Source organism: Myiozetetes cayanensis, unplaced genomic scaffold (genome assembly GCF_022539395.1).
Source record: "Myiozetetes cayanensis isolate MyiCay16 unplaced genomic scaffold, myiCay2020 scf1, whole genome shotgun sequence".
Classification (NCBI taxonomy): domain Eukaryota; kingdom Metazoa; phylum Chordata; class Aves; order Passeriformes; family Tyrannidae; genus Myiozetetes; species Myiozetetes cayanensis.
The window spans coordinates 61493200-61508454 of record NW_026086604.1 but is presented as its reverse complement, the minus strand read 5'-3'; the positions used below and the strand labels follow the sequence as shown (position 1 = coordinate 61508454).

General features: G+C 44.6%; 1 protein-coding gene across 6 annotated transcripts in view; it reads right to left on the bottom strand.

The window, feature by feature from the left end:
• Positions 1-11588, bottom strand: part of ANKS6 (ankyrin repeat and sterile alpha motif domain containing 6) — a 35868-nt gene extending 24280 nt beyond the window's left edge. For all 6 annotated transcript variants that reach the window (XR_007629033.1, XR_007629034.1, XM_050316194.1 and 3 more), the window contains exons 1-4: positions 11230-11588; positions 7330-7829; positions 4978-5022; positions 1884-2088 (exon numbers count right to left, since the gene is read on the bottom strand). Coding sequence is in view for 4 of the 6 variants with exons in the window: in XM_050316194.1 (XP_050172151.1) it covers positions 1884-2088; positions 4978-5022; positions 7330-7829; positions 11230-11588 (1109 nt within the window). In the remaining 2 variants the exon portion in view is untranslated. The remainder of the gene's footprint in view (positions 1-1883; positions 2089-4977; positions 5023-7329; positions 7830-11229) is intronic.
• Between the last annotated feature and the right edge of the window lie 3667 nt (positions 11589-15255).

Sequence of the window (15255 nt, the reverse complement as noted above, 5' to 3'; positions counted from 1 at the left end):
TGCAAATCACAGTAATCGACATGCAGAAAGTCAGCCTTAAAAACCTAATCTGAATAGCCACTTTCTTAAAACTGATCCTTTGGAACTGACTAGAATTTGTTGCCAAACACCCTCCCAATGAAAGGTCATTAATGCCTAGGGCACAAAAGCAGATGAAAATACAAAGGTCAGCTCAGTAGTCATCATATGTCATCACTAGGACTTCAACTCAACCTCACATTCACAACTTGTATATTAAGAAATAGCACACAGAAAAGCCAAATTGACTGAAGATAATTATAAACTTCAAACAGCACTTCACTTAATTACAGATATAAATTATATAATTGAGAAAGTACATTATCACTTCCTTGAGGTGTTTAAAATGCAAAAACAATCAGCACTAAATGTCAACCAACACAAACACCTTCCAACAAAAGCTCCTAAAAGGAGCATAAAAGACACTCACCATCTGAGTTCCATTAGCAGCCCTCCCCTCTCATGCACCTGAATCAATAAGCAGCACTTGCCTCCTGAGTTAAAAACAATATTTCAATTCTGCCTACAACATAACTGAACAGACAATAAAGCTATGAAAAAATATATTTAATACAAAACTCCTCTTGAGCAGCAACTGACTTTGTATAAAAACAAACTCTGACACGCATAAGCAACGCAGAGCAAAAATGTATTCAAGCAGCAATAGGTGTCTGCAAATTCTAACACTGAAGGCTGACAAACAGATCTCAGTATCTCCAGAGCATCACTTCTTATCATATAGATGAAGTTTTCACCACTGAACTCACTCTAGACAAAAATCAACCCAAAATGGAGGAGGACTGTCTCTCCTCTAATAAAAAATCTGCTTATTCTAACCACAGCTCCTCTGCATACTTCCCATTACTTCTCTTCCTTAAAACTGTATCATCCGTCCATCCTGCCTTCCAGTCCTGAACCTTGAGGGCACACAGAGATGCAATCCTTTAGAGCCCCAGCTCAAAAGAACTTGTCTGCTCCCTCCTTCAAGCCTGAGACCCTCCACAACACTGATGCTCCTCAGGAAGGGTTAGCTGAGGTTCTGTAGAGGATTTCCAAACGTTACAAAAATTTGCAACTGGTCCATGCCAAGAGACAAGGCTAAGATGCAAAGTACAGAATTACAAGGCTAAGTACTTATTTATACATATGAGGTGTCCCAGCCAAACTGGGGCACCCCAAATGTGGCTTTACACACAGGACTCTCGCACCCTTCAGCTGTACACTGACACTCACGCTTGTAATTGCTCATCACAATAAAACTGTATTCAGACAGTGCCAAGTGTATGACAGAGGTCACACATGAAGTACCACCCAAGCAAATTTCTGGGCTCTGACTCTTAAGTGTCTACCTACATTTATAAAGGAGCTTTAGAGAAAATGACAGTTTGGTTGCATTTCTGAAAACTCCATGAAAACTAAAGGCTGAATAGGGAAACACAGCAATGGTTTAAGACTGGAAAATATGGTACATGGAAGGGTGACTGCCTTGAGGTTTCACAGCTTGATGTCGACTTACAACCCTGGCTGGGTGATACTATCTTTCACAATGCTGAAAAACATCAAAGGATGGAAACTGAAATCTGCACCAAAGCTCCTGGTGCCTGCCTGGAGCACTTTGTTCCCAGCATTCATTGAGCAAGTTTCAAGTTCCCAAATGTTTCACTCATTCTGAAGTTCAAACATCATTCAGGTCTGAAAACCTGAGGGCAGTGCATGAGTCATAGAAAACTGAGGTCACAAGTCTCTCAGTTTCTTGTAAGACCCTTCTGCTTTCAGAGTCAGTATCAAAAAGGGTTTTTTTCTACTGGGATGCAAAAAGAATGAAACTTCTTTACTGTTAGACCCAAAGACAGCACATATCTTACCCGTGGTATGTGGCCTGCATCAGTGCTGTCCAGCCATGAACATTATCCTGTTTATCAACATCAGCACTTTTCTCAACAAGGAGCTGAACAAGGGCCAGCTGTCCAGTTACAGCTGCAATCATTAATGGAGATGCACCGTCAACATTGGTAATATTGACCTGACTTGGGTCTTCATCAATGATCTCTTTAACCAGCTGGAAGTTTCCTGCAAAACAAGCATAAAACATATGAGCAACAGAGAACTGCTCAGCCACTGAATTATTAAGTATTTTGATTTGCTGACACTGGTCTACATTTAGTGGAATTAAAACAGAAAAAAATTAAGTACAACAAAAAAGAGCAACTGCAAAACTAAAGCTAAAAATCTGTACTGATCTCTGGTCTTTTAGTTAACTAGTACATCTTTTCAGCCTTCATAAAATTGTGGCATAAGCATGACGCACTGTATTTTCCTGATTTTCCCTACCTGTACACTTACAGTGCAATTCCATTAGAAGAATTATTTTCTGAAATGAACAACTAAGCTAGGAAGCTGTACAAACTGCATCCCACATGTGAAGACACAAATTGGGAATATTTCTATTAAATTGTGGTAAGATGATGTTGAGCAATGAAAACTGATGACTCCAAGATCCCTGTTCCATTTCCACAAGCTGAAATCACAAAAAGCAATAACTTTATAATCAGACTAAGTGGGTACAAAGGCACTCTAAAAGGTGGCAGAGGAGGCCATCCCTTGCCTTAAGCAGGTAGAAAAATGCTTTGTATCACGCTAACCCCTAAGTTCCTCTAACAGAGATAGTTCACTGACTCAAAAAACCTCTACTGACAGAATTCCACAACCTCCCAAGGAATGAATCTATTCCAGTGCTCAACTTCCTAATATTCAGAATGATTAAGTTCTGCCTCCAGTATTTGAACCAAATCTCCAATGCAAAACATCCCTACTCCCTGCTCAAGAGTAATGCATCATTTGTCATCTTTCTAGTTTTTTAAAAGTGAAATTAATGTCCCAGTTTCCAAGTATAAGGGCTGTTAGTCACTTGAGCTCCTGTTTAGATTAGGAAAAGCAGTACAAAATATGCTACTGAATATATTTTAACAAGGTTGTGTATTTTTCTTAACTTAAATTATGAGCAAGCACTTTTAAAAAATACATGAGGTAGTCAGGGTTATCTTAGAGAGCTTAAGCTCACCCATCTACCTTAGTTTTTTTATGATATATGGCAGGCAAAAGCAGGGAAGTTAAATGAACGAAAAGATCTCTGTGACTCTATGTACCACCATAGGAACAGAGGTAGGAATAAGCAAATCATAACTGTCATACAAATGAAAAAATTCTCACCTCTTGTAGTGGGTTTCTGTAGCTGTATTTTGGTAACAGGGGGTGCTACAGGGGTGGCTTCTATTAGAAGCTGCTAAAAGCTTCCCCTGTCTGGTGGAGCCAATGCCAGACGGCTCCAGGACGGGCTTCCTGCTGCTGGCCAAGGCCAAGTCAATCAGGAGCAACAGTAACACCTCTATGATAACGTATTTAAGAACAGAAAGCTATTCTGCAGAGAGAATTCCAGCCAGGGAAGAGCAGAGTGAGAACATGGGAACAACAACGCAGACACCAAGGTCAGTGCAGGAGGGGCAGGAGGTGCTCCAGGCACCGGAGCTGAGGCCCTGCAGCCCATGGGGCAGCCCATGGTGGGGCAGCTGTGCCCCTGCAGCCCATGGGGGACCATCGGGGTGCAGAGACCCCCCTGCAGCCCATGGAGGAGCCCATGCTGGAGCAGGTGGATGCATGAAGGAGGTTGTGAGCCTGTGGGAGGCCCAAGACAGAGACCTGCAGCTTGTGGAGAAAGGAGCCCATGCTGGAGCAGGCTTTTCCCAGGTAGGACTTGTGGCCCCTGGGGGGACCCACGTTGGTAGAGCTCTTTTGTGAAGGACTGCACCCCATGGAGGAGTGACCCACGGGACAGCAGTTTGGGAAGAACTGCTGCCTGAGGGATGGACTCATGCCAGAGAGGTCCATCAAGGACTGTCTCCCGTGGGAGGGACCTCATGGGAGCAGGGGAAGGACTCCTCTCCCTGAGCAGCATCAGAAACAACAACTGATCATAACCCCCTTTCCCTGCCTCCCTGCACTGCTGAGGAGGAGGAGAGAGAATATGAAGAGAAGGAGGGGTGGGAGGAAGGAGTTTTTAAGATTATTTTACTTCTCACTCCTTTGCTCTGATCCTGTTAGTAAAAAATTTAAGTACTATCCCCACTTGGAGTCTGTTTTGTCCATGAAGATAATCAGCAACTGACCCCTCCCAACTCTTTTGTCAACTCATGAATTCTTAGCTGTTTTTTTTCCTCTCCTCTGTCCAGCTGTAGAGGGGAGAAAGTGGCTACCGTGGGTACCTGGCATTTGGCCAGGGCCAACCCACTACACCTTTACACAGAGGGTAAACTGCTTCATGGCATGGGCTGCCTTCAACTCAATCACAGGTATGTACATTTTTCTTGGACAATCAGTCTGAATTCCAGACAAACCCTGAAGGCTCTCGAGCACACTCACTAGAACTAACACCCACTCACAACACACAGTTGATTTGTTGGAATGGGAATGACACAAAAGCACAGAACTAATTTTTTGTGTCCCAATTTGGTAAAAGGCAGCAGGTGGTTTTTTTAATACAAACCCACATCACAGACTTTGTTAAACAGAAACCCTGGAACCTACAGAGACTCCGGAATTTATTTTGAACCCTGGCCTGGACACCCCTTAACCTACTGAGTTGCTTTTTTTAACAGCGCTGCCAAAAAAACCCCAAATACATATAGTATGCTGATCAGTATTCATTTGGCCTTTCCCCTACTACTCTTTCTGACCCAGTACCAGCACTTGTAAATCTCAATAATCACAGGGGTACAAGAAGGGAACCTGAACTCTAAAAATCTAACAGACCTGAGGCTTTCCCAGGAAGATATCTTGGTAGCTTACACCTGAAGAGAAGAAACAGGAATCTGTTTTCCATGTTAGCAAACAAACATTCAGAGCAAACAAATTGCTCTGAAGTTACAACAATTAGACATGGTGGAAGAATTGTTCAGTACTTACCCAGTTTCAGAGCATGAAAGACATCAGGTTGCCTCTTTTCTGTATCTGTAAGAAATAGAAATATTTGTATTAGCAATTGAGAAAAAAGCAAAAATTTCTAGTAAATTTTTAATAGCAAAAACTATTAAAAATTACATAAAAGTACTATAAAACATATGTTTAGACATACATTTAATAATACAAAGAAACCATTGATGACTTCTTTATTCCCTTTGGGAAGTGTAACTCACCTGTCTGGTTCTCTTTGCAGAGCTAAAGCTACAAACCATAATAAAGCACCAGCACAGACTTTTCAAATTCCATTCTCCATCGGGAAATTGTATTTGGTAACTCTAGTGTTTCCTGTCTGAAAGACTAAAGTATCCATTAAAGAACCACAGTATGGTTCTGCGGTCAGGTGTAATCCTCTGTACAATAGTGAACACTCAAACAGTACAGGATTATTTTGCAAGGTGACTCAAAAGGAGTTTTAGAAGCTGTCCCAGTTTCATTCCTCTTGAGTATCGCTGGGTTAATTTGTGAAGGTCACAAAAATAACAGTGACAGTTTACCTACTTGTTATTTGTGCATTAGTAGATATCCTTCCATTCCCAGATTACCATTCCCATAATAAGAACTGTAATTATTACAAATTATGGTATTTTGAGTGAAGGATCATTCCTCTGCCATTCCACTGTCCTCGCTTTAACAGCCTTCTTCAGTACTTTAAGGTGCATGACCACAGAAGGTTTTTCAAGATTCATCAACCCAACTCTGTCTGCGTATACATCCTGTACATATATGTGTATATACATGCATATCCATGTCTATTCCTCAAGAGACTGGTCATGAGCAAACATTTCCAGTCAACCAGCTCCGCCTGGCAGCGTGGCTGTATGAAAGCCCTAGAGCTCCAGCTTAACTTAGGAGTCAACACCTGACAGAGTTAAAACCTTCCCTGAAGCAGAAACAAATGTCTGACTTTTGTCCTTACTTCTTCAAATACAAAGGAAGCTTGACCTGCAGGAATGGCACCAAATGTAAATAAAAATGAACAGTTCTGGGGCTTGTGGACATGTCTTCATGGCAGTGCAATATAAATAGGTAAGATTCAAGTAAGCCTATTTGGGTATCACAGATGGCATAGAGTTTAATGTGGAGTATCCTAGCCTGAAGAGTTTCTGCCACCATGGCTGGATGGGTGGTAGTACCTGCAAAAGAATCTTTCTAGAGCTAGATACATCCTTTGATTTCATAGCAAGCACTCTAAAGCTGGAAAATCCAGACACAGCTCTTCCAAACTCTCTTGCCAAGCACCTCCCAGCACTGGTCTGCACCACAAAGCATAAGTATCTTGAAAAGTGTCCCCAAAACAGCCACACACAGAATAAGGTCTCGGTCCCTGAAATGACTTATTGATGTTCAAATGTCCTGCACAATGTTCAAACCAAACTGATTAAATAAGTATTCCCCTCTCCTCCAAGGATCAGAGAAGTAGGGGACATGCCAACCTGCAATTCATCCACATTCACTAGTTTTCTCAGAATACACGGTCCACTTTCAAAGGACTTTGAGGAGGTTTCATATTCAGAGCAGTAGAAGAAAACATTAAGTTAACCTCATCTGGTTCTCTGTGTGTCACAGGCCTTGTATGCAACACCCAATGAAGACAACCCAAGAACAAGTTTTAGAGAGGTGTTTAACCTTGATTGCAACTGTTAAGAGATTGCACACCTCTAGTCATTAGGTCTAAGCTTCACCGTAGTATCTTATTTCCCATTTAAATTCCTCTAACTTTAAACTCACAGTTTTTTTCTTTGGCAACCATATGAAAAGGTCCTCAACTATTTACTTTCCGTCCTTAACATGAACACTTTATTAACCTCACTTCTTAATCACTTCATCATGAAACTAGACAGACTGAACTCTTCAGTCTTTCCTGACATGTCAGGTTTACTAGATTTCCTATCTTTTAGGTTTTCTTTGAGCCTGCAATATCATTCCTTTGATATCCTATTCTGGTTTTTATGTTACTTCTTTGTGTCATTTCAAACAGGCCTTTGTAATTTTCCTCCTAAATGAGTATCTGGATCACGTGCTTTAAAAGTAAAAGGTATCTAAAACATTAAAACATTGTATAATGTTTCACATGAGTCTTATTGCAGGACAGTAATCTCACCCTGCTAAGGCGGAAAAAAAAAAATCTGTTGACATTGGGCACTCGTACCTCACCTGAAGTAGGTGTACCTACTCCAACCTTTTCAAAATAGTCTAGTTACAAAGAACATCATGTAAATACCAAATAAGACCTTCAATTCCTAAATACACAGTCAAAACTGCAAGAAAGTGAAACAAAAATATAACACTCCATACCTGCCTGAGGTCTGATCGTTGTGAGAGATTCCAGGTAGTCCTTCATGTCTTTGTGTTTGAAGCCAACAGAGATTTCAAAAGGTGTTTTATGTAGTACATTCAGGTGATCAGGATTGGCACCTTTCTCCATGAGCTGCTGTGCCAAGCTCACCTTTCCGCTAACGGCTGCCAGCATTAAAGGACTCCAGCCCATCGTCTTCACAGTGTAATTACAATCAGCTCCCCAGTCCAGTAACAGATGTACCACTGCCTCATGTCCATGCTGAGCAGCTGCCATCAGTGGAGTGATATCGGGAAGGTCATCTCTGCTGCTGTTAAGTACGTTTGTGCTGAAATGGTCGTAATTGTCTACAAAAGCTCCAGATTCCAGCAACAACTTCACCATGCTGACGTGGCCACCTCTGGAGGCCATTGTGAGGACACTGGCTCCTAACTTATTCTGTGCATTGAGATCAGCACCATTCTCCAGCAAGATGTGAGCCACGCTTAGATGTCCAAACCTTGAGAGAAAAGAGTCAGGGAGGAGAATTAACACCTTGGATGGCCAAAACCAACATACTCTAAACTCGGAAAACTTTTGTCATCTAACTGGCCTGTTGACTAATACACTGAGGGATCATACACACATCACTAAACATGACAGTGGTCACCCTGTTGGTGGAGAGAAGTTGTCAGCTGACTAAACTGGTAAACTAAACCATTCCACGTGTACCACTGACCATGCCCATAAAGCAGACCCTTATTTAAGAGGATGGTCTGATTAAAGCAGCAATGTGCCAGCCTCATTTTCAGCTGCATAGTACCAACTCATAACTAACATGAACCAGAAGGTCCCCTTCATTTTATTTCTAGGGTTGTATCACATTCAACAATAAAAGCAAATTTGTTTCTAGAGATCTTAATTAAGTACCCTCGTTACTACTGAACAAGTAAAAACTGCAAAGAATCAGTGCTAAATAAAAAAAGAAAAATGGCCATTTTATGAACTGGATAGCTAGTCTTTGATATTTGCATTATCCCCTGTTTTCCAGTTGTGAGCCATCAATTAACGCCCACAATGAAAGGAGACAGGCATGTGCCCATTAAGCTCAGGGACGAACACAGCCAGTGACCATAGCTGTTGTGAATGTAACCTCAACTTTGCTCAGCACCAAGGGGATCAGAGAGAGAAATGGCTCTATTAGAAGACTGGAACAACTGTCTATGTGAATGGCCTTCCCTAAAACAATCAATGGAAAATATCCTGCTTCCAGGTCAGCCAGACCAGCATGGGGGAAGTGTCTACACAGTTCAGCCCAACACAGAGCACCAAAGCTGAGCAATCAACAAAATGAATTTTGAAGAGAGTAAGGCGCTTGAGCTGGGCTCGGCTTCCAGCCACATACTCCTCCCTGGTAATTGGGGATACACAGTGTGTGAGTTGACCGAGACAGGCAGCTGTAACCACCACAAATTTGCAGCTAAAATACAAAAAGTAAATTCATTTTTGTTAACTTGTGAAGCTGGGGATCCCCAAAGCAACGTACAGGCAGAGGTACACAATCAGAGACGCAGGCATTGTTAGCAGTCTGTGCTAGAGGATCACTGGCCTGCTGTTCACACAGGCTTATCAAGAGTCATTCCCAGCTGGAAGGTCACTTGAGAGATTTACAATCCTCCTGGACAGTCTTCTGATTTTTAACCCATCCCTCCCAACACCCAGCACTGTGATGGTGAGCCTACAGGGACTGGTAATGGCTGTGCTGTTGTTTGTCTTATGACTCGACTGTCTGTTGCACAACTGCTATGTCAGGCTCGTGCTACAATTTCAGACTGCTGCATCACTGGGCTAAATCAAAACCCTGTGTAACATCCAGTATATTCCAATAAAGAAAGTTGGAATGAAATCATTAAACCTTCCTTGTGTAGAATATCTGCAAGAACTTGGTCAGAGTACTGAACTTGGCCAATAGTATTATCAGTAACCGAGCTTTGAAATGACTTGATTATCAGAGGCTCTGCTGGTTTCTCAGTAAGCAAAAGACAACTGTGCAAGCCATACACCCAACCAGCTAGGTGACTGCGAGGAAAAGGAAAACCTTTACTGTTCCTCAGCTGAGGAATCCCACATTTTAATAAACATAATACTTTGACAAGATGTGTGCGTCATGCTCTTCTTGCAGACATTATGCATTACTCTGTTTGCGCAGCGCTTGTAACACAATCCAACTTCAACACTTTGTACAGTCTTTGTACACTGCAGCAGAGCAAATGTTAGTTGAGGAAATCCTGAATAATGCCACTAACCACTAAAATCAAAGGTGAGACCAAAAGTCCTTTATTTCCCTTCAGAAAGTACACAGTTGCAGGAGGAAGCCTCCAGGGCCTGCACAGTCACAACGTCTCTCCTGGTAGCCTTCAATTCATCACCTCAGTAGAGCCTGCAACTCCTGTACACATGATTAATTTTATGCACATATGCTATCTCCTGTGCAATGTGCAACAGCACTAATGACAGCAAGAAAATTAAACACCTATGTAGTCTGAAACTTAGCTTGGTATAAACACTATGTTTCCTTTTTGGTTATCCATTAAAAAGAAAAAAGAAACATGTTCTTCTACTTTATGCTTTCTGCACAGGTTTCAATAATACATACAATACTTTTCAAGTGTCAGCAAGGAATTTCAGTGAGAGGGTTATAGTAATTTGACTTTATTGTTTTTAGAGAATGAGCATATGGTTTTCATTAAGGGGGGAAAAAAAATCTAAGACTGTTTCTGCAACTTTTTATCCTTTTTTTTTTTAATCTTCATAAAATAACAAAATTGTTGAACCTTGTCTTCCTTGTTCTTGCTGGGGAACCAGCTGTGTGACTCATTCTTTGGGAACTTTCTATGGCCATTAATTGAAAAGAGAAATGTTGACTTTGAAACAGATTCTTTTCTTCCAAGTATTCAAACGCTATGAAACTGGACAAAAAAAAAAGAAAAAACACCAAAACACAAAAAACATTTCTCCTCTCAGTTAAGCACTCAGTTATTATAGGAGAGCACTGTCCTCCACCTCCGCAAAACATGCCTGTGAGCCCAAGGCATAGTTGTACGTGTAAAGATAAGCACCAACACCAGCACTGGCAACTCAGGGACTTCCCACTGCCCAGCAGTGGGTTACACGAAGAACAGCGTCAGCGACGCAGAAAACCACCTAGTTTTGTCATTAAAAACTCTCGGCAATCATTTTCCATATCCTCCAGCGAGCCACTGGGAAATTAATTGTGCCCGTTTCCTTCAGCATGTTCTATGTCAGACGTCACTTTTCAACAAGTAGGTAAGACACCCTCCCACCCCAAAAAAAATTTAAGTAAGGGCACGTGCATATCCTATTGTCACAGAAGGAAAGAGGGGAGCAGTGTTTTCACGTTCAGGTTACCCCTGACTGCAATTCTGCGCTGGCTTTACCAAAGAAACAGCGCTCACTGCTTCAATCGCCACAAAAGATAAAAACCTAATGTCCCAGCGCAACACTCACCCAACTCTACACTAGACAACCCCTCCTCACCCACCCCCAAGGACGGCAACAGGTGACGGCTCGGATCCCCCGGGATAATGTCGGGATAACGCCGGGATACACCGGCCACGACCGACCGCAGCCTCCAACATGGCGCCCGCCCTCACTCGCACACGCCTGACCCGCCTGGAGCTCCCCGGCGCTCCCGGGCGCCCTCCCCCGGCCTGCGGACCGGGATTTGGAGGGCAAGGGAGTCGAGCGCCCGCTGCAGCCCCGGGGCGGGGAAGGGAGGGAGGGCCGCTGAGGCTGAGGGTTCCCCGCCCCGGCGCTGCCGCCGACTAGGCCGGTGTCCCTCCGGCGCAGAGGGATAGCGGCCGGAGACCCGCTCCAGTGCCGCTCCCCCCGTCCCGTACCTGGCCGCTTGCATGAGGGGGCTCCATCCGTAGTGGTTCCTGCTCTGCACCGAGGCGCCCTTCCGCAGCAGGAACCGCACCAGCTGCTCGTGCCCGCCCGCCGCGGCGAACTGCAGCCCCGTGTTCCCGGCCTCGTCCGTGCAGTCCACGGGCACGGCGGGGGTCGGCGGGGCCGACGCTTCTCCGCGGGGCTCCGCCGCCGCCGCCGCCTCCTCGGGGCCGCAGGAGGAGGGGGCCGCCGGGTCGGCGGTGCCGCCGCCGCCGGGCAGCCCCAAGAGGCGCCGGGCGGTCTCGCAGTCGCCTTGCTCGCAGGCATGGAGGAAGAGCTGGACCTGGGGGGGCACCCCGCTCTCCCCCATGGGCAGCAGCGCCGCCGGGCCCCGACCAGCTCAGCCTCCCGCCCGCCACCGCCCCCCCGCCCGCGGCTCGGCGGCCGCCGCGAAGGCAGCGGGGAGGAGGGGACTCCGCCGGCGGGAGGAGGCCGGCCCAGGGCGGCCGCTGCGCCCCGGCCGCGCTCGCAGGGCGGGGAGGGGGAACCGGGCTGGGCCGCGCTCCGCGGAGCCGGCGAGGGGCTTCCCCACCTGGGCCGGGGCCTCGTCGCCTCCCCCGCCCCGCCTCGCCCAGCCAGCGCCTGGGTACCCACGGCTACGGGCCCAGGGGGGCTCTGTCATCTGGGCTGCAGACGTTTTCCACCACACCGTGACTGACTCCCACGCCAATGAGCGTGTCCGCCCGGGGTTATGGCAGCAAGCCTTTGCTACGGGGCTTATTCGCTCTCACCTGACACGGTAATCCCTTTTCCTTGCTTCACAACGTGACTTCTACAGCTTGGCACGGTACCCCTCTCAGCCCCACTCGGCTTATGTGATACTTTACTTCCTACTTTGTGTTTTCTTTAGCTCCAAACCGGTCTCTCCCTTCACTGAGATAGAGGATTCAAAGATGAGTCTTTCCTAAAGAACCCCCATACATTTCCCACTGCCTGACAGCACTGATTAGTCTTCAAGTTTGAAGAGTTTGAGAATAAAATTTGGATTTCTTAGGTACCTTCTCTTTAGCTTCAGCCTCCCAGGTGACCTGAAATCTTTTCCAGGTTATAGTGGTTTACTGTAGATCTAAAGCGAGGGGGAAAAATAAAGCAAACTCTCAAATTTAGTCACTGAAGAGTATCATGTTGTGTACCTGCAAGTTCAGGCACGTAATTTTCTATGAAAAACAGTAACTTCAATGGCAAAACAGAGCACTTATTACAGTGATGGAGAGTTTGGGGATGAGAGAACTAGGAAAGCTTATTGGGAGTGTAGTAAAACCACCAAATGCCATTAAAATTAAGCAAGCCCCTGATTTTAGGCAGTGGCATCCTTACCTTCCAAGTTACACAGCTTTTTGACTCAGAGCCACTTGTGAATCCAGATTGCCAGACCATCATGGCAAAGGGCCAAACAAGTTACACTTGGAGAAAGTCTACAGCAAACAAAGAGTCCTGGCTGTGGTTATGGCCCCTTTTCCTCTGGGAAAGTACCATTCACAGCAAAGAAAAAAAAATTGCATATTTATCGTTACAGAAGTAATAGAATAAATTCCCAGCCAGGGCACATATTCAGTGATGCTTCCTTCATTATAGATGTGTTAACTCATAGAATATTTAAATATGTAACATATATACTTACGTTAAATAATTTCCTTAAGCATAAAGAAGCTTACATTGTCCATCTTCGGAGGCAAGATGCACGGCTAGGTAGACTTTTGGTCCAGCCAGTACAGCCATTCTTAGATTACGATAGTATGAGGAGCTTGCCATTATCAATAAAGGTGGATGGTAGAATTCACTCTGTGTAACATTTCGGAGCCTGGAAGAAGGGAATGACAAGAGTAAGTAATGTAACACATTATTCATGATTGAAGAAAACTGGGTCATACTTACCATGTCAAAGTGCATGCTCAGATATAGTCAAATTAGTGACAGAATCACTCCAGTTTTTCTTTGAGATAAGCTAATGAACATGGTGATTGTACAAATTTATGTTATGTAGCTGATGATTACGCTATCAATTTCTACTAATGGTTTGAAACTCCAGACAAAGATATCAGGAGTGTAATTAGGAACCTAACAGCAAAGATAAAACTCTTATTTTAATAAACTTATACGTAATCAATAGGAAATCTTTGTTGGGGTTTACAAAATGAGAGAAGAAATTATTTGTGATGAATTTTGCTGCTGTTTTCTGATGGTCATTACTATCTTCAGTTGGCATCCTAGGCATTTATACTGGTGTGATCAGTCAGTGATTTCTGTCACTGAATGAGAATCAAGGCAAGGAAAAAATAATCAGATCTCTTCTGAAATTAATGAAGTGTTATAAAATATTCTCATGGATGATGCAGTACCAAGCTCTCTGGAAAATACAGTATTTGATTTCTTCACCAATGAAAGAACAACCTAAGCCTTTCAAACTGTTCATTAGGGTAAGATCATGGAGAAAGCTTAGGTTGGAAGATCACAGAATCATAGAATATGCAGAGTTGGAAGGGACCCACAAGGATCATCGAGTCCAACTCCTGGCCGTGCACAGGACCATCCCCAAGAGCCTGACAGTATTATCCAAATACTTCTTGAACTGTGTCAGGCTTGGTGCTCTGACTACTTTCCTGAGAAGCCTGTTCCAGTGCCCAACCACCCTCTGGGTGAAGAACCTTTTTCTAATATCCAAGTCACCTCCCCTGACTCAACTTTAGGTCATTCCCTCTGGTCCCATCACTGGTCACCACACAGAAGAGATCAGTGCCTGCCCCTCCTCTTCTCCTCATAGGAAGTTGTAGATAGCAATGAGGTCTCCCCTCAGTCTCTTCTTCTCCAGGCTGAACAGACCAAATGACCTCAGCTACTCCTCATATGGCTTCTCCTCAAAGTCCTTCACCATCTTCGTTGCCCTCCTTTGGATTTTCTCTAAGAGCAAAACTGCACACAATATTCAAGGTAAGGCCACACCAGTGCAGAGTTTACAGTATAATACAGACAATACAGGACAAAACAAACCTAAGATTCTCAACTGCAGATTATGCATTAGTTGTTCAGAAGATTCATCCAAACTGCATCTTGTTTGTCCAGTCAGTGAAAAGTGCACTGCTTTTGACAACAAATTCCTTCACATCAATTCTATGCTAATCTGTAAAGGTCAATGTTGGATTGCTCTGAGGTAAAAATAATTTAAAATTACAGAAAAAACCCTAATGAAGAAATTAGTTTAGAAAAAAGGAGATGAGAAAAGTGCAAGGAACAGGACAAGCCTGCCGAAACAGTGCTGAACAGATAGAGCAAGAGCAAAAATGTGAACTCAACCTTTCTGAAACTTTTCTATCATAAGTCTCCTCTGCTAATGATGTATCTTGAGCACAATCACATGGCTCATGCAGGACAGCCAGGAGATCAGACCCAGCCAGAATGGATTTAAGAAGGGCAGGTTCTGCCTGACCATAATCTCCGACTATAACCAGGTGAACCTGCCTGGTGAATGAGGGAAGGCTGTGGATGTAGTCTACAGAGACTTCAGCAAAGCCTTTGACACCGTCTCCCACAGCACACTCCTGGAAAAGCTGGCAGCCCACGGCTTGGACAGGGGCACTCTGTGCTGGGTTAAGAACTGGCTGGAGGGCTGGGCCCAGAGAGTGCTGGTGAACGGGGCTGCATCCACTTGGTGACCAGTCACTAGTGGCATCCCCCTGGGATCAGTGTTTGGCCCAGTCCTGTTTAATACCTTTACTGATGATCTGGATGAGGAGATTGAGCCTACATTAGCAAATTTGCAGTGACACCAAGTTGGAGGGGAGTGTCAGATTGCTGGAAGGCAGGAGGATCTGCAGAGGGATCTGCACAGGCTGGATAGATGGGCCAAATCCAACGGTATGAGGTTCAACAAGGCCAAGTGCTGGGTCCTGCACTTTGGCCACAACAACCCCTGCAGCACTACAGGCTGGGGACAGAGTGGCTGGACAACAACCAGGCAGAAAGGGACCTCGGGGTTCTGC